Source organism: Canis aureus, chromosome 32, assembly GCF_053574225.1.
Source record: "Canis aureus isolate CA01 chromosome 32, VMU_Caureus_v.1.0, whole genome shotgun sequence".
Classification (NCBI taxonomy): Eukaryota; Metazoa; Chordata; class Mammalia; order Carnivora; family Canidae; genus Canis; species Canis aureus.
In genome coordinates this window covers 5,960,072-5,978,640 of record NC_135642.1, presented here as the reverse complement: position 1 = coordinate 5,978,640, position 18,569 = coordinate 5,960,072, and the positions used below count along the sequence as shown (strand labels likewise).

The following is an 18,569-nucleotide window of genomic DNA, read 5'->3' as shown; positions in this document are numbered from 1 at the left end:
GATAGAGTCAAAAAGCACAAAAGCATGGTAGATGGGCTTCCCTAGCTTCCAGGGAGGGGCATAGCCAAGACAGCAACTCAGGCCCACAGACTGGTAGGAAATGACAGAGAAAAGCAGTTTCCCAAAATGTTTTTGTTCCACACAGTGTCCCCTATCCCTGTTAATTTTCTTCTGTTCCCACCTGCCTGCCCGTCCCCCACCTAAAGCCTCACACCCCCAGGGAAGGCTGCAAAGGGGTTTGCAGTCCATTCCAACAGTGGAAAAGAGCATTCCTGTCCAAATCCTCATTGATTCCCAAATGTCATATGGCAGGATGTTTCTGCACATCGTACTCTATAGCAGGCGATGGGTTGTGATAACCTGGTCACTGCAAAGTACCATAGTTGCAAAAGGATTCTTTTCTGTGAGGACGGGGCTGCCTCCAAGGTACCCTCATGATTCTCCAACAAGACAGTGGGAAGCACACGTTATCATAGTGTGGTCCAGAGGAGTCTTTGAGAGGAACACAGTACATTTTCCTAAAGGTCCATTCTGTGCTCTCTGTTTTAAAGCAGGGGTGGGCAGGGGGCAGGAGGGGACAAATCAGCCCTCAGATTTCTGAGCCCTTCCTACTCCCTTTCTTTTCTGGTGCAGCCTCTTCTGCAAACTCGCTGCTCTTGTTCGACACAGGATTTCCCTCTTTGGTGAGTGAAGAGAGGTATTGCTGAAAGCCTCACTCCTCCCTGTTACTCTCCTTTACTTGCATTTTGCCTTTATGTCTGGTGCCTGCAGCCAACCTGAGCCTTAGGATGGAGGTGTCACCTAAATTTGCCATAGAAAATTGGTCTGAAAGTATGATAAATGACCTCTCTACCCCCTTAACAACTCAAATTTTCCACACCAATGAATGCTTGAAGCTCTGCCTCTAACATCCATCAAATGGCAGATGTGTCAGGCCAGAGATAAATGCATTGTCCTGGCACATAGGTCTGGCACCTTGTATGTTGGTGGTTAATTATACCAGGCTGCAGTTTGTGCATATTGAGAAGATTGCATTTAAAAGATAGACTGAATGGTCTGAGGAGTCACCAGTGGTATTTTTGGTTCTAGGGAGCGATTCTACAACAATGGTGAGCTGTCTTCACATCTTAGCTCAGACACTTGACACAAGGTAAGTCCCGTTTTTTTCCAGTAGCTTCTCGAGACTCCCTTTCTGGCCCTCTGTTCTCACTTACCGTACAGAAAAGATGTGTCACTGCTCTGTAGTAGCTGGGGAAGGAGGGGAGGCAAGGAGGAGATGAATCTTAGCCTGATATTAGCACTCTCCATCTCTCAGTTCACATGATGGAGGGCCACTCTCATGGCATGTACTGCACACTAAAAGCTGAGCATTTGATCAATTCTTGTCTTCTCTTCCTAAGAAATTCATCTTTTGCAAGATAAAATATGTAATATAGCAAAGTACCCCTTTGTACCTTATTGCCCACAAAAAAAGGAAGAGCTGCCCGATGGGTGGCAAGGCCATGAGCATCCTGGGAGAGGGGAACCGTAACCCTCTGAATCCAAAGCAGCCAAGGATGGGAGATGCAGGGACATGTGATAAAAAGATCAGAGACAAAGACACATTTGAACCCACAGCCTGAGGGTCTTGCAGGAAAGACAGCTGAAAGGGAAAGAAGTCTTAACAGATGCATGTGTAAGTTCTGGAAATACAAACATAAATGATCTCATGAGAAAGAGCGGTAGTGGCAAGGACAGACAGGGAGCTTTCTTTAACACACTCATCAAGTAGAGCCCCTCGTAAAAGCTGGGAGGAGGACACACTTCCCAAAATGGTATGCAGGAGACGGAGACCAACTAGAGTGGCCACAAGATGGAAATCTACTACAAACTAAGAATGGTCACCAAAAAAAATGTGGATAATTAAAGGGAACTGTAGGGGTCTAAACCCCTAGAACAAGAACCAAATACAGTGAATATTAGGACAGCACAAATCCGTAGGATCAGGCCACAGGACCCCAGGAGCCTCAAATCCCTTGTAGCTGGGATAAGGAATCTTTATTCCCAGAAGCACATGAGCTGCCTTGGGAGAGAGTTCCTTGTGTGTTTTTTTTGTTGTTTTTTTGTTTTTTTGGTTTTTTTTGTTTGTTTTTTGTTTTTTAATGCAGTTCAGTGTGTTTGATCGTTGTTCCTGATGAAACCCAAGACTAGAAAGTTACAAAGATAGCTCATGACTCCTTACAGGCTAGGAGCAAGCCTCACTGACTTCATGTCTTTGTTTTTATTTTTCTGGTTGGTTGGATAATTATCCTGAAAATGCTGTAGATAAAAAGCATCTGTCCTCGAAGCAAGCCTGTCATGATCTTGTGATTAAGATGTCGAAATATGGATAGTTGACTTTGTAAGCTTTGTTCCAAATCTAAGTTTTAGAAACTAGTTTTGAGGGAAGGCCTCAGACACCCAGAGCCAATCTCCATTCCCACAGGCCCATTTCTAGAGGTCTTAGTTCCTCTCCCCGCCCCCACCCTCCCACCCCCTGCAGTGGTTCTAATGAAGCTGTTTTTAAGGGGACTTTCTGTCTCTCCTCCCTTCCCTTCTCCAAGCTAGGGTATGCCTGCAAGCCAATAGAAATCTAAGCCTCAGTTAACTTCTTTGCTCTAAGAGGTCCTGTGTCATGGGAGAGCTAATATTTCTAGCTACTCCTGATGAAAGTAGCTCATCCCATAGTGAACTCTAAGGAAAGCACCTCTCCTTCATTTTAATTAGGTGTTTAAGAGGAAGGTGGCCCCTGTGTTGAGGGACACTGTATTGAGAATAGATGACTCAAGCCAGGCTTCATTCTAAACCGTCCTTTACATTTCCTGAATAACCGAGCACCATTTCCCTCCAGCAGAGAACACCATCCTGTTGTTAGCCCCTTTGGGACCATGAGATCTGGGTGGCTCCTTGGCTGCTAACTGTTCTCTCCCCCTCTCCTGACCCCATGTCATCAGTTGAACGGAGTGTCAAATGTCTGCCGAGGTTAAACAGCAAGTCACCAGTTTCAAGCAGGGGTTGGCCAGAGGTTTGGATTATGCTTCTGGTTTTAAACATGGTTTGCTTACAGGACTGTCATGAAGTCAGGCTCAGAGCTGGTGAAGGCTGGGTTACGAGCATTCTTTGAAAATGCTGCAGAAGACTTAGAGAAGACTTCAGAAAATCTGAAGCTCGGGAAGTTTACCCATTCCAGAACACAGATTAAAGGCGTGTCTCAAAATATTAACTATACCACGGTGGCTCTGCTCCCCATCCTGACATCCATCTTTGAGCATGTTGCTCAGCATCAGTTCGGGGTGGATTTACTCTGTGAGTCCTATTACTGTCTATCTTGGATTTATGTGTGCCTGGCCCCAGATAAGAGGTGTGTGACTCATTCATTTGAGCTGACCTTGAAAGTAGAACAGAGAGATAATTATTCCATACTACTTTCTCCTTAGGTTTGAAGTAATGAATGAAGTAATAAATATGTAGAGGAGCAGAAATCCTCCAATTTGAGTATATAATATTTCATCTTTTCCCACTACTATTCAGGACTAGAATTTTCCACCCACTGGCTTAGCTGTCAGCCATTGTGTTTCCACTTAATTTGAGAAGGTTATCTGACTAATCCAGCAGGGGATATAGGTTTGCTCCCAGGGTTTTTCAATACCAATTTTCCTGTTAAGAAGCCCTAATTTATTCATTGGATACCAGGAGCAAAGGGAAGCTGCTAACATTTCATTATCTGAGCCTTCAGAAAAAGACCATAGTCAGTTGGTTTTATTTCAGTTTGGTTTAGTACCACATATAGCCCCTAATGCAAATATTCCACCACCAAGCTCGGTTTCACACTTTAAATGTTGGCGTGATTTGATTCAATTTAACCAATTGTCGATAGCTGAGGCATGACTTCTATATCCCTGAACAATTGAAAATCAGTTATTTCCACAGAGGAGGGCAGAGGGATGGGGGAACATCCAAACTCATTATTTCATGTCATGGAAAGAATGCCTTCCCTCGTTGAAAAAGTAAAGATTAAATTAGTTCTCATTGTGTGAAATTAGTCCCTGCCTTACTATGAGTCCCAGATATTGAAGGGCCATGTAGCCTATGGATTAAATTCTGTGATTTCCTAAGTGGAACATGCCCTTCCTTCAGGAAACGTGGCAAAATCATGATACAATTGAATTGTGTTTTGAAAAACGTCCATCAGAGCACTTGGGACAGGTGGACCTGAGAAATTTTGGTCTATCTCTAAAGAGGTAGGAACATTCTACATACCTTCCTAGGAAATTCACAAAAGACTCATTCAAATTTCAGATTACTTACATTCTTCCTTTTAAAGGAAGGAAATATTACTATTACTATGCAAAAAATTGAACTACAATGTCTCCCTCTTTAGGAAAAAAAAAATCCCATATGGATCTCATAGGTCAAATGATTTCTTTCCCTGAGAAGCAATGCGATTCACATCAACAACCTGCAGAGGCACGAGATGGCTCCATGGAGGGTGTTCTCCTGGCAGTGGGTTCTCCCCCAGTTGGGTGACTAGCATCTGCATAGAAAGGAACTGTATGGTGTGTTGGGGGCAGGGGCCAGGGCGGAGTGCACATGCATGCACTGCCTCTAGCTCTTGGATGATGGATGATGCCAGCATGTTCTTTCTGTTGGTAGACCCTTGCCTTGTGCCAGAGGTGAAGAGTTGGGATTGAAGCATGGTAATAACTGCTCTGTTTTGTTCTTTTCAGTAGGTGATGTGCAAATTTCATGCTACCACATACTGTGCAGCCTCTACTCCCTTGGGACTGGAAAGAATATCTATGTTGAAAGGTAATTAGTGAACAAAAGAGGTTTACACATTCAAGACTTGGAAAAATATTACTTACAATCTTTTTTTCTTTTAAGTTTTTATTTATTTATTCATGAGAGATACAAAGAGAGAGAGGCAGAGACACAGGCAGAGGGAGAAGCAGGCTCCAGGCAGGAAGCCCAACGTGGGACTCGATCCGGGTCTCCAGGATAACGCCCTGGGCTGAAGGCAGTGCTAAACTGCTGAGCCACCTGGGCTGCCCACAGTCTTTAAATACTTAACAATATCTTTTCAATACAGCAAAATCAAAATGCTCACTGAAATGTGATGGTGATTTTTGAGTCTCTGTCATTAAATATTTATGGCAAATCAAGAAATGTAGTGAAGCTGTTGAGATTTATGGGTTTCTATGGAGATATGTAAAAAACAAAACAAAACAAAAAAAAATAGCACAGGCCCAAATTGGTGATACTTGGGTCAGGCCAAGTCACCAAAATGGGGCTTAATACCTAACCTAATTGCAGTTTTGTTTTAGATTTTATCTATTTATTTGAGAGAGAGAGACAGAGACAGAGAAAGAGTCCATAAGATGTTGCCAGATTCATAAATCTTCCATGAGATCTTAGAAGGAGACAATGAGATCTTCAGGCTTACTCAATTGAATTTTGTTTTTTAACAGATAGCTGGTAAATGTATGTGACTGGAGAAACAATACCACATAGCCAAGCTAAATCATGTGCTAGTGACCAAAAACCACCGAAGAAATGTCTGTTTCTTCATAGTCACAGCTTTCAGAGTTCCTGTGGTTAAAGCTTGCAGAAAAGCTCAGGGGACATGAGGCTGTTACTTGAGTGTTTAATGAGTTTCTATGTGATACAAACCTGGACATTTACCCTTCTCAATTGTCAGATTAGCTATAGTTTTAAACAAGTGCACATTTTGGTAGCAGAAATCCTGTTCAGAAATCTTAAATCTGAACAAGCTGATCCAGTTCCTAAGGGAAACGACTGTTAACTATTTGGAGTATGTCATTCCAGATGTTTTTTCTGCACCTCTACGTCCATACACATGTGAGAGCATAATATCCATATTGCTTTGCAACTTTGTCCTGTTGGGTGAAGCTAAAAACGGAATTTATCATTCAACTCCCATTTTTAAATTTATTATTTAGTTAAAATAATAATTTTCTTTCTACCTTAAAAAGGAAAGCAAATTTGGTGCACTTCTATTCCTAGCTACTTCCTATCCTTTCTACCCTTCCTTTTCTGCTATGTAATTTCTTTTTTTTTTTTTTTAAGATTTTATTTATTCATGAGAGACAGAGAGAGAGAGAGGCAGAGACACAGGCAGAGGGAGAAGCAGGCTCCATGCAGGGGGCATGACATGGGACTCGATCCTGGGTCCCCAGGATCAGGCCCTGGGCCGAAGGCAGTGCTAAACCGCTGAGCCACCAGGGCTGCCCTGCTATGTAATTTCTTGTAACAGGGGCACCTGGGTGGCTCAGTCAGTTAAGCATCCAACTCTTGATTTCGACTCAGGTTGTGATCTCAGGGTGGTAAGACTGAGTCCTGCATTGGGCTCTGCACTGGGTGTGGAGCCTGCTAAAGATTCTCTCTCCCTCTCCCTCTGCCCTTCCTCCCAGCTCCCCCTACTCCCACTCACACATACTCATGCATGTGTGCACATGTGCACACACTTTTCCTCTAAAAAAATAATAGTAATAATAATTTCTTATAACATTTATATTCTATTCTAGGACAAATATTCCCAAGTTGTTTACCTTAGTTTATATTTTAATAACTCATCAAATAGCCAATCCTTTTGTTTGTTTGTTTGTTTGTTTTAAGATGTTATTTATTTATTCATGAGAGACAGAGAAGGAGAGGCAGAAACACAGGCAGAGGGAGAAGCAGGCTCCCTGCAGGGAGCCCAACGTGGGACTCGATCCCGGGTCTCCAGGGCCACGCCCTGGGCCAAAGGCGGCACTAAACTGCTGAGCCACCTGGGCTGCCCCTAGCCAATCCTTTTGAACCATGACTTTCCCATTCCTAATTTTTTGTTTCAATTTGTCTCTGACAATTCTGTCTTTGGCCAGACTTATCATTAAATACTTGTTTCTTTACCTCTTGACTCTATGAACAATTTCTTTAAGTATTTAAAGACTGTGGGCAGCCCACAGTATAAACTCCTTGGGTCATATTTTTCCCGCCTCAGAAGCATATACTCTTTGCTTCTTTGTGTCCTGACAATGTGCCCTGGGCCAGGTGATTTACTGACTTACACATGACTTTGCAGTGGGAGGGGAGAAGCTGGCTGTTCATTGGATTCTTTCTTTGGTCTTGAAGCTCATTAAGTTCCTATAATATGTTCCAAGATGTGCTTATTCTATGTCAGTCCCCTCGGCTTCTCAGAACTTAGTATGTCCCCTCACAGTTCAGAATTGAGTCTCCCATTATTTACAATCTTTCACCGTATTATGTGATTGTTGGGGTTTTTTCCCTAGCTGTTATTCAGGGAGAGATTGTATTTGCTGGCTTTTCCTTAATCTTCCACACTTCTCATTTTCTCCCAAGTAACTTTTAGCTAGGTGCTCTCTCCTGTTTGGTGTTTGTAAGGGATTTCTCGAACTCTCTCCATGTTCTTGACTCTTTTTATTTTCTGTGAATGTATAGAAAAGAATTTTTCTGTATTTTTTCTGGATAATTCTTCCTCTGTACCATGTTTCCCAACTGTTTCTAGGTCATTAGCTACATTGCTAGTTCTCAAGAATGGAAAGGAGCATCTGTGCACATGTGTGTGTATGTGTGTGTGTTTGTGTGTGTGTGTGTGTTGAAGGAGTGTATGGGGAAGGAACATCATCCAGCTTCAAATCTGACAAACTGGCTCAGGACCTTCTCTACCCACAGTGCCTTTAGCTCTAGGGTACATCTACCTCTAGCCTTTTGTACCTCCCCCCAAAAAAGAAAGCAAGTGGCCCAGGTGAGAGATGACAGGTAAAATTTTTAGTGCATCCCAAAGACCTATACAAAGGCTTTTGTATAGTCATTTAAAGTAGGTTTATTCCATCTGGTAGAAGACGGGTCAGCAGCTACAGGACAGGTTTCCTCTCACTTTCCCTCTCTTCCAGTGGCTTCTCCAGGCTTGGAGTCCAGGTCACAGGAATGGCAGGTGGCATGTATACTTCTTCCCTACTCTGTCCTGCCTGTCTCTCTGCAAGGTGAACCTGATCCTTCATCCCCAGCAGGTCCCTCAGGGCCTGCTTCCCACGCTTCATCCTCATTGTTTCAAACCGAAGTTCATATTCTGGGCTCCTCATAGTCCCCATGTTTACTTCCAGAGATTTCTACACTCTGCTGTTAGTCCAGAAAGTATGTTTTGGTTTCAGCGTTCCCACTTGTGATCCATACTTTGTGGCTTGACATTACCACACATTTTCCAATTTCAGCACAGATCCAAATGTCTTCCCAATTTTTTTTCCCCACTTCTTGTGCACTTTACAGAAGAAACTTCAGTCAAACACACCATTTGTCTACCACCTTTTGCTAAAGTTTCCTTGGCTAATGAATGCCTGCAGTGTTGCAAGGGAACCACTAAATATTTGGTTTCCAGCTACAGCTTGAGTGTGCATTGTGGATGAGTGAGGTTCCAGACACCTCAATGAGAGTGTTGACTGTAAGGAGATGAAAGGGGCATTGAAACAGAATAGAGACATTTCTTTTAGAATATGTTGAATTGAGACAACACTGAGGTTACTGACAAGTAGAGTTTTCAACAAATTCTCAGCAAAGGGTCAAGGCTCTTATACATTTAATCATAGAGACTACTTGCCTTCTTTTATGTAGAGATACTTTAATCACAGAGCGTGTGAGAGGGGTTAACGGTCAAGAAACGAAACCTGGAAATTGATTTAAGCATCAAACCTTCATTTTATTTCAAATGAAAACTGTGGTTTTTCCCTTTTACACCTTTGAGATATTTATTCCTTCCTGTCCTGCCTCCTTTGACCAGTTGTTTCTGACTAAACACTGCATACATACCTTCCCTAAACCTCTGAAATGAGTCTTGCTGCTCTAGAGCCATGGCGTACCTTTCTGCCCCCTTGGGGCATATTATTTCCTCTCCTCAGCATCCTTTGGAATATACACGAAGGAACTCTCAAGATTGCAAAGCACCAGATATGTGCAAGGCATGATTCTTATTACTGTAATGACTTTCACTCTGCCTGGATCCCTAACAGTAGACATTTGAGAAGCTAGGTCTCGATCCATGGAAATAAAATCAAGAGATGGACAATCTCTGCAACTTACCAAGTTAGAAAATAACAAAAATTGAAACACAAATTGCTCTCTCTTCAATTTGTCACCATTGACCAAGTTTTACTATGTGAGAACTACTCTACTAGGCAGTGAGAACTGAAGGGGAGAGAGAAAGAGAGCGCCACATCCAGTAAACAAACTCTTCCAGTAGACCTTTGGTTGCTCAGGAGCTGTTTCAGTAGTCCTCGTTCTGCTTGGTCCACACCTGCACTGCCACCTTGGGGAGCGCTAAGGACCAGAGAGGCATTCTAACAGCAGGCCTTTGCTCAGTCCCTCTTGGGGCAGGGGGTGGGGGTCAAGGTCATGAGCAGACTTCTGGGCTTTACTTTTACAGAACTTTTCACAGCTAAACCAGGAGAACTGTTGTTTATCCCTATTGGCTACATGACTAATTAGCATTGCTGTGAGCCCTAGACTAGAAAATGCCCTGTTGGGAGCTTGTTGAGACTCAGAGTTGCCAGTAATTAACATCAGAGAGCACAGGGAATGCATATCCCCAAGGCAACACAACACTGGAAAACTGTCTTTTGCCCCACGGGTTGTTGCTTTTGTATCAGAGTAATTTTCTAGAAATCCACTTTTGTGAGATCAGGACTTTAATTGATGAGAGAAAGAAAAGAGAAGTCTGGGTCCAGTTATCAGCCAGACAACTCAGAACCAGCTGTTTCCAAGATTCATCTTGCTGGGCCAAGTAGAGTTTGCACTCAGATTCAACATTCCCCCCTTGTCATCCTGGTTTTCACCCAGATTTTCTTTCATCCATGTTCTCCCTGTGGTATTTCTTTCACCTTCATGGCTTATCTCCTTCCCTTTTCCTCCTGGAAAGGCAAGACTGAGGAAATAGAGTATTTCTCCCCAGGGCCACTGTGCTTGGTAGAAAAAGTGAGGCTTGCTCAGAAGTGAAGCCATGTTGCAGAAGGTCCCCAAAGAGAAGCCCAGGTCTCACTCCCTTGCCTTCTGACAGAGATACAGCCTGCGGCTGGGGCGGGGCAACATGACGACACAGGACACAGAGGACCTGTTCTGTCTGAGGGCTGCAGCCCTGCCTCCAAAGCAGACCTGGATGGGGGGCTCTCACAGTCACACCTCCAGCGAAAGGATAAAGCTGTGTCATCACCCGAGAAGTGATTGCCTGACTGAGGACTTTCTTGCTTACTGGGGGCAGATTTTAAAGTTATCTGCTCACACACTTCACAGCAAGGCGAGCTGTCAGCTAGTCCCGTAAAAGCTGAGCTCAGAAGATAGAAGATAAGGATTAAAACCACATGTATTCATTTTCCTTTAAATTAATCAAAAAGTGACTTTTTTCATAAGTCTGGTAACATGATGGAAGATGGGATGGAGGGAGCAGATTCCAAGACAGCTTTCTACTCACCCGTCCTGTGAGGCCTCCACCCTCCTCCCTCTGTCCAGCAGATTCCTCTTGCCTCTCAGCCATTCTTAGACCCTCAGGCCTGCCCCTTGCAGGTTCTGCTGCTACCCAGCCAGCCAGCCATGACAAGTTATCTTTTTCAGGGCCAACTAAGATCACATTTTTAAGCCAATTCAAGTGTGCCTCTTTCTCTGCTATAATGAAGTTGCAAGTTGATCCTAATCCTTATAATTAGACCATAAATATATATTATTTTATCACATTGCTAAAGGGTTCTAAGGAGGAAGGATTTTTGCTATCTAGAAGAAGAAGGCTAATGTTCAGACAATGTGGCTTACTCCTAGGTGGGCAGTGGCTCTCCTAGCCACCCTCCACCCCATAGTAAACGCTTGTCATACACATCCAGAGGCCCTACACTTTTGGCATTCTGGCTTCTTAGAGCTGTTGGAGTTGTTGGCTGTTATCACAGTGAAGGGCAACTAACACAGCCTTCAGTTCAGGTATTGGTGGGAGTTGAAGGGAACCCTGAGGGCTAATTGCCTCTCTATTCCCACAGAGCTACGGTAGGGCTATAAGAATTTGCTCCGGACTCCAAGTGCATCCTCTCTCTAGCTGGCAGTTTGCCCAATGATGGATCTATAACATCCCCCACAATGTAGCCTGACACCCTCAGTTCCCAGGGATTCTGCAATGGGCTTCACAGACACAGCATCAGCACTTATTCTGATTGGCCAGACACAAGGGAAGACTAACGAGATGTGTTTGAACACTGTGAGCCCCATCCACTTCTTACTTATAGACCTATCATCTGCACTAATTACATTTGTACCACAGTCTAACAGAGGACTCATAGTACTCAGTTAAAGAAATTTTGGGAACTGACCTCACGTGTGTGACTCACAAACTAGGTATGTGGTCTGACGGTGACTGAATGCCAGGAATTGACCAAAAAAGAAATATCTATGATGGAAAAACAGATGGCTCTGGTATCTTGTTTATCAGAAAGCAACAGATGTCAGCACCCATATAGGACCCTTCAAGCCAGTGCTGTCACTAGCAGAAAGGGTCTGCTGAGCTAACCAGTACAAGTCCAAGACTAAGCCCAGGTCCAGGAGGGGGAGGACTATCTCTGTATCAGCTCTGCTTTGACCAACCAGTGACTCGTTCCCATTACTTACGTTTGCTGACTTGGTTGGCAGGCAAGAAAGTACAAGGTCTTTCAGTTGGAAAACTAGAAAACCAAACAAGGAATCCTAAACATTTTGTTCTTGCTTGGTTGCTCATTTCACAAAAAGACTTGAGACTCAGCTTTATACATGATGGACACTCAAATATTTGTGTAGAATATTTGGGAGAAGTAACAGGTCTTTCTTCTAAATTGAGCAATGTGAAGCCTGTTGTTTCTTTTGCAAGGCAGGTCTTTTATTTTGTGTCTTATTGGTACTTTTGGCCCATTATCTACCATTCCCACTGGCAGACAACAGCTCCATCCAAAGCAGGGAATACACACAGATTATACAGATTTCAAAACATTTTGAGAACAGAGAGAGGATCAAATTCAATTTGGATGACAGCAAAATATGCTTTCAGAAATGCTGGAAGAGAAGAACAAAGCTACATAGTGTATTACTGTATTGCCATAACCAGTTAAGAACCAGGATCCAGGGACACCTGGGTGGCTCAGCAGTTAAGCCACTGCCTTTGGCTCAGGGCATGATCCTGGAGGCCTGGGATTGAGTTCCACATGGGGCTCCCTGCATGGAGCCTGCTTCTCCCTCTGCCTGTGTCTCTGCCTCTCTGGGTCTCTCATGAATTTAAATAAATAAAATCTTAAAAAAAAAAAAAGAAAAAAAGAACCAGGATCCAGGTGGTAAGACCATTGAACGAACACCTTTCATCAGTGTCCAGAGAAAGATGGGGGAGAGAGAAGTGCTTGTAATCTTGCTGAGCCCAGGATCCAGGGATGTCCAGTGGAGTAATCTGAGGGGAGATGGCCTGAGACATCTTGGGGAAGCGCTTCTGGCTTCCATCCATGGGGCCAGGCTGTGGTAGCACCACTTCTAAATGGACTTCTTTGTTTCCAGGCAACGTCCTGCCCTTGGAGAATGTCTGGCCTCACTGGCAGCTGCCATACCAGTAGCATTCCTGGAACCCACCCTTAACTGCTACAATCCACTCTCAGTCTTCAACGCCAGAACCCCCAGGGAGAGGTCTAGTAAGTATCTTCCCTCAGAGGTCTTCAACCCGTGTGTTGAGAAGAGAGCATCCAGGAAGGAAAGACACCCAGGCAGGGAACAGCAGCCTTGAAGGACTTTTGGTTTATGTAGTCTCAGAGGGGCCAGGAGATCAAAGCTAGGATCCATGTTGCATGTCTCCATTTTACTGGAAAAAGGGACATGGGCAGGTACCTTGTTATCACCGGACTTTGGCTTCCTCTTCTGTACAGTGATACAGTATGGTTGACTTCTAAATCCCTTCCCTCCTAAAGCCTTAGGCTCTCTAGTCTGCCCTGGATCTCAAGCCCCCTTCTGTGCCTGGCCCACAAAGATAGGAGACTCAAAATGCAGCCCACGGATTGAGGCTCATAGACAGACCATTTAAAGCTAAGGAAAGGAATAGGGGTCTGGGGATTCAAAAGGAGAAGGCAATTCACGGACAGGTGAGAAGCAGAAACACTTGGTAAACGCTTGCCCTGCCCTGCGGATGAATCTCTCAGATGAAAAAGTCATCTCCCGTAAATAGCTCACTTCTTGGTGCAGGCCCCCTTTCTAATGTAAATTTCCTTTATAAAATTTAGACTTCTCTTCGACAAGGGTAACTTATTTGTTTTCAGAGCTTCTCCTATGTTTGTAGGTTCTTAAAAATAATCAGCCCAAAATAATCCTTATGCCAAAGAGGCATATCTTTAACTGGCACATTCTGCTTCAACTCAACTGCAGGGGCAGAGTTGATTCATGGTAGCAAAGACCATCTGGCCTGCAGTGTCTATTTACTATCTGGCCCTTTATAGAAAAAAGTTTTCTAGAGTACTCTAGAACTGGAATCCAAGGCAGGTTATACATCTGCTCCAAGGGAAATGGAAGGGAGAGTCCTCCTTTAGGGAGGAATTGTGACTCTACTGGAAGTCAATGGAATATAGAGCAGAGGAATTTGAATAAAGCTTGGACTCCAGTTAGAAAAAATTACTGTGACTTGATGGAACATCAAAAAACTACCACACTATCAGCCTAATCAATATTAAAGAAGAAAAAACCATAATAAACTATTTCAAATCAGGACCTATCTTATTCAGAACCAATGCTTTCTGAAAATAACAATGGACCGTCACAGTAGATGACTAGACTGTGTGGCAGTTCCATTTAGTTCAAGCCCCCTTTTCAAACTGCTGTGAGATCCTGAGAGAGTTCTAAGAGCTAGAACTCTATTCATATCACGTTCTTTTGTCATCCTCTTCTTTTCAGGTAAGAATGCAGAGTGCTAAGCCACAGCTTTATTCCCACTTGCTTCTCGTTGCTTCAGATAAAGAAGTGCATCACGCCCAGAAATGATGACCAGAACAATTTAGACAAGGACACTTAGCAAAGTTCTGGTCCTGAGCTAGGATAAATACAGTGGAGACTAGTGTCAGAGTTAGTCAAGAGAGAGACATTGCCCAGATGCTTCAGCCTGCCAAAGTCTCATGTGATTTCTCTAGATTAATGTTCCACCCCGTCAGCCTCACATCACCCTTTTTTCCCTTTCTTGGACTAGCAGAAATATGTCTCTAACCTTGTTTGTCTCCACCCTTTCCTGATACTGAATGAGTCATATCTTGCAGCTAACATGGGAGCTGAGCAACTGAGCAGGCTCTGGTTTAGAAAGGGCTGTGACATCTGTAGCCATATGCCAGCCCAGATGTTGCTCCGCAGCTCCAAAGGGACATGGACTCAGTCATGACAGTGCTAGATATTTATCCATTTGTTCTGCTCCAACTGTGATTCAGGAAACCCTGTATCTCTGACCATTATGTAGAGCTTGGGTAAGTGGGCCTCCTCTGCCCTTGAGTTCATAGACATATGGAAGCAGGCAAAATGAGAACTTGACAAAGATGAGGGAAATCATGGATAAGTTTTGAGAAGGAAGGGAATTACTCTGTCCTATTGTTCTTCTCAAGGGCTATTGGAAATATGTTCCTTCTTATTTTATATATATTACCTTTATTTAACAAGACATACCAATAAATGAAAAATAAATATCAACCATTGCATATTCCACAGGGAAGAAAAGAGAGAAAGATGTGATTTAGAGATGACAGTTTTTCATCCATCAGTGGCACACTGATGATGATGAGCCCACATTTGTCATTATTCAGTTAATCAGCAGAGGGAATGCTGACCATGTGTGTGGCTCTTGAAAAGTAGAGTGTACATGAATATATGTTCTGAGATAATCGGGTTTGCCTGGAGCTAGAGAATGATGGATGGCTTAATGGACTCTAAGAAGGGTAGACTTCATTCATTATACAAAGTGAGTGACCTCAGGGACCAAGGTGGGGGAGGGATGTATAGGGTGACAAATGATGTGAGCCTTCAATTTAGAAGAATAATATGAGCTGATATATCAAGGCTTCAGGCAATTGGACATCTCTATTAATTGACAGTTCATGTTTTGCCAGCAGTTACCCATATTAATGACTCTTCTGTACTGTAAGACCCTGGAGCATTTTCTGATTCATCCAGAAACTAAGATATGCCTAGAAAAGGCTTAATACAGGTATCTTCCAGGTATTCAAAATTAGATAAACCTTTGGTTATGTGTGTCAGTGGTCTGTTAATCAGATTATTAAACAAGATACCCTGGTCACCAGCCAGGCTGGTCCAGAGAAAGCAGGAGGTCCACTTCCCATGTCAGTGGCCTGCCTACACAAAGAGGTAGTACTCCCTGATGCTGCCTTCTTGGGGAAGGGGAGCTTGGTGAAGAAAATCTGACTTTAGAATCTTACTTGGTGGTTCTCAAACTCTAGCGTACATCAGCATCATGTGGAAGGCTTATCAAGACAGATTGCTGAGTCTACCCCTAGAGTTTCTAACTCAGTAGACCTGGGTTCAGAAGGTCTGAACAAGTTTCCAGGTGATGTTGCCACTGTTGGTGGGAGAACCCCACGTTGGGAACCACTAATGTAGAAGATGAAAAGACTGTGTATTCTAATGATAACTCCAACAGCCTTGGGTCTGATTCTAACAGGACCTAGCCGAGGCTATGTTTCATGTACATAACTCAGCAACATTCATTCTGTGGATTTATTATGTGGTATTTGAAGTATGAAACACCATCTGAATCACAAATGTTTCTTTCACTCAAAGACCAATTACATATAAATAACTTTTAAAGGTCATCATAATGATTCCAGTGCAGCACCCTCAAGCAGCTCTTTTCTTAGGGGGAAATAAATGTCCTTGGTGATGTATTGTCTGTATGACATTTAAACACACACACACACACCTGAGTGCTTTATTGAGAATTTTACAGCAAACAGTTGTAAACTTAAGTTGTATCTATGGCAGTTGCCACTGTTCTATGTGCAGTTTCAAGATAGAAGGCTTGACTTATCTGTCTTTAACTTCTTGTATGTATAAAATGGTTTTGTTTGGAAGGGTCCTGCAGACCCCCATGTTGATGTCACCCCTGATGGTTGCTCTGCTGCAGGATCCAGGCCAGACATTCTCTGCACATAACCAACATTGGCAATAAACCATGTCGATGTGTAATTCCCTTCCCATGTAAATCACAAGAGTTTCACATTCTTTAGCTTTCATGCTACTAACCCTTTTGAATTGTCTGGATTTTTTTTTTTTTATTTAGAATTTTTAAATTTATTTTTTTTTCTTTTTATTTATTTATTTATTTATTTATTTATTATTATTTTTTTTTATTGGTGTTTTTTTTTTTTTAAGATTTATTTCTTTATTTAGGAGAGAGAACATGAGCACAGGTGCGGGGAGAGGCAGAGGGAGGGAAAGAGGGAGATTCTCAAGCACACTGCCACTGAACACAGAGCCTGATGTGGAGCCTGATTCCGGGACCCTGAGATCATGACCTGAGCCAAAATCAAGAGTCAAAGGCTTAATGGACTGAGCCATCCAGGCACCCCTTAAATTGTCTGGATTCTAAAGGATATTGGCCCCCTTGTGACTTTCAAGGAAGAGAGCTCTTTAGCCACAGTGATAGCAGCAGAAAGTCATCGTTAGGCAAAGAGTGTTCGGCCGCATGGGGCCTGCTCCGTAGCAGGGAGGCCCCTACATATCCATTGCATGCTGCTTGTTTCAGCTGCACGTTCGTTGTCTCCAAGACAGCCAGCATTGCCCTGCATCTCTGCTCCAGGAAGTACAATAAAAGAAGAAATCAGAACGGTTCCTTTCAACTGACCGATATTCCTACAGGCTGCAGAACTGGCTGTGACCTCTCTTAGTCATTAAGCCTTCCATTCCTATGTACCTAAAATCTAGAGAAGGGAGACTTCCAGCCAGCAGTAATCCCAATGGCAAAGGGCCTGCAGGTATAGCTTCATTCACAGAAGATATAATTTTATTTGAAGGCCTCTTTGTCCTTTGAAATTTGTGAGAACTTGGCATTTTTCTCCAAATAATCAAAAATAAATCTCAAGTCATCTAGTGGAACTGACGTTCCAGAAAAGCGTTCCACCTTATCCTGTGGCTTCTCAGATTCCCTAGGCCCCTGTGGTGCTTGCTGCCTTGGCCCTGGTGTGGGAGGTTTAGCCTGCAGGTGGAATCCACATGTGATCCATGTCCCAGGATCCATGTCCCAGGACCAGGTGGACCCGACCCAGGCAGGTGGGTTGGTGGTTAGAGGAGACAGAGCTTTGGGCTGGTACCTCTTTCAGAGCCTTGTTATCTTCTTACCTACCAGGCCCCTCAGGCTGCTTCTAGTGTCTTCTGTCTTGTCTTGTCCTTCCACTTCACTAGAACAGGACGGCTAGCCACTGATGTTGCCGTTTGTGATGCTGATATCCGACAGCCTTCCCTGGTTTCATGTTGACCTCTGTCTGTTGCTGCATCGTCCTGTCTGTCTGTATTCAGTGAAGTGACCACAGTCTTCAGTGCGAGGAAGAGAAGGGGCTTACTCTTCTTCACAAACAAAGAGGTTTATGTGAGTGACAGGAGGCCTTGGCACAGGTCACCTCATTAGGAACTTCGGTTGTAAATGCAGAAATTAACACAAATACAGGCGTTCCCCCCCCCCCCCAACCCCGCCAAATTTCAACCAGATGGAAAGGCATGTTGTCTCTGGTCCAGCTGAAGGAATATTTGCTGAGAGGGGTTCCTTTTCTTTTCTAAACAGTACTGAGATCCAGGTAGCTGAACTAACCACAGATTAGTTGCTTTTCTCCATGTAGTGTTGCCTTTTCTGCCAAGCATCCAGTAAGGCAGAGAGGGGGAAGCCAGAGACTGGCTTCACCTAAGAGAAGTCCCTCAGCTGTCTCTGTTATGCTCCTTTGACCTTATGTTGAAGTATTTTTAACCTGAGTATGGCTTCAGGAAGCCAACCCAACCTTTGGAAGCTGTCATCTTTACACAAACACCTGGATGACAGAAGCTGCCCCACATTGAGTGCTCTCTCATCTAAGGCTCGAGGATGGTTACTTAAGGTCGGAAGAGCACAGGAAGGTGGGAACAGACAGAGAAGGTTCCATTATTTGTGCCTGTGAATTACTGTCCCTGTATTCTTCCTGCACCCTCTTGGTCAGTTCTGGGGATGCCGGACACAGTGGAAGAGATGTGCCCCGATCTCCCTCAGCTGGAAGGCCTGATGAAGGAAATCAGCGACCTGGCCGAGTCAGGGGCCCGATACACGGAGATGCCCCATGTCATCGAGGTGATCTTGCCCATGCTCTGCAACTACCTGTCCTACTGGTGGGAGCGGGGGCCTGAGCACCTGCCCCCCAGCACAGGCCCCTGGTGCACCAGGGTCACCTCTGAACACCTCAGTGTCATCCTGGGAAACATTCTAAAAATCATCAACAACAATCTGGGCATCGATGAGGCATCCTGGATGAAGCGCATTGCAGGTACCACAA

The 18,569-nt window shown here is 43.9% G+C and overlaps 1 protein-coding gene across 1 annotated transcript in view; it reads left to right on the top strand.

The window, feature by feature from the left end:
• RYR3 (ryanodine receptor 3) overlaps positions 1-18,569 on the top strand; it is a 513,451-nt gene that overhangs the window by 425,851 nt on the left and 69,031 nt on the right. Inside the window, exons 61-66 of the mRNA XM_077880434.1 lie at positions 634-683; positions 1,090-1,150; positions 3,086-3,324; positions 4,746-4,827; positions 12,580-12,710; positions 18,240-18,560. Of these exons, the coding sequence (XP_077736560.1) occupies positions 634-683; positions 1,090-1,150; positions 3,086-3,324; positions 4,746-4,827; positions 12,580-12,710; positions 18,240-18,560 (884 nt within the window). The remainder of the gene's footprint in view (positions 1-633; positions 684-1,089; positions 1,151-3,085; positions 3,325-4,745; positions 4,828-12,579; positions 12,711-18,239; positions 18,561-18,569) is intronic.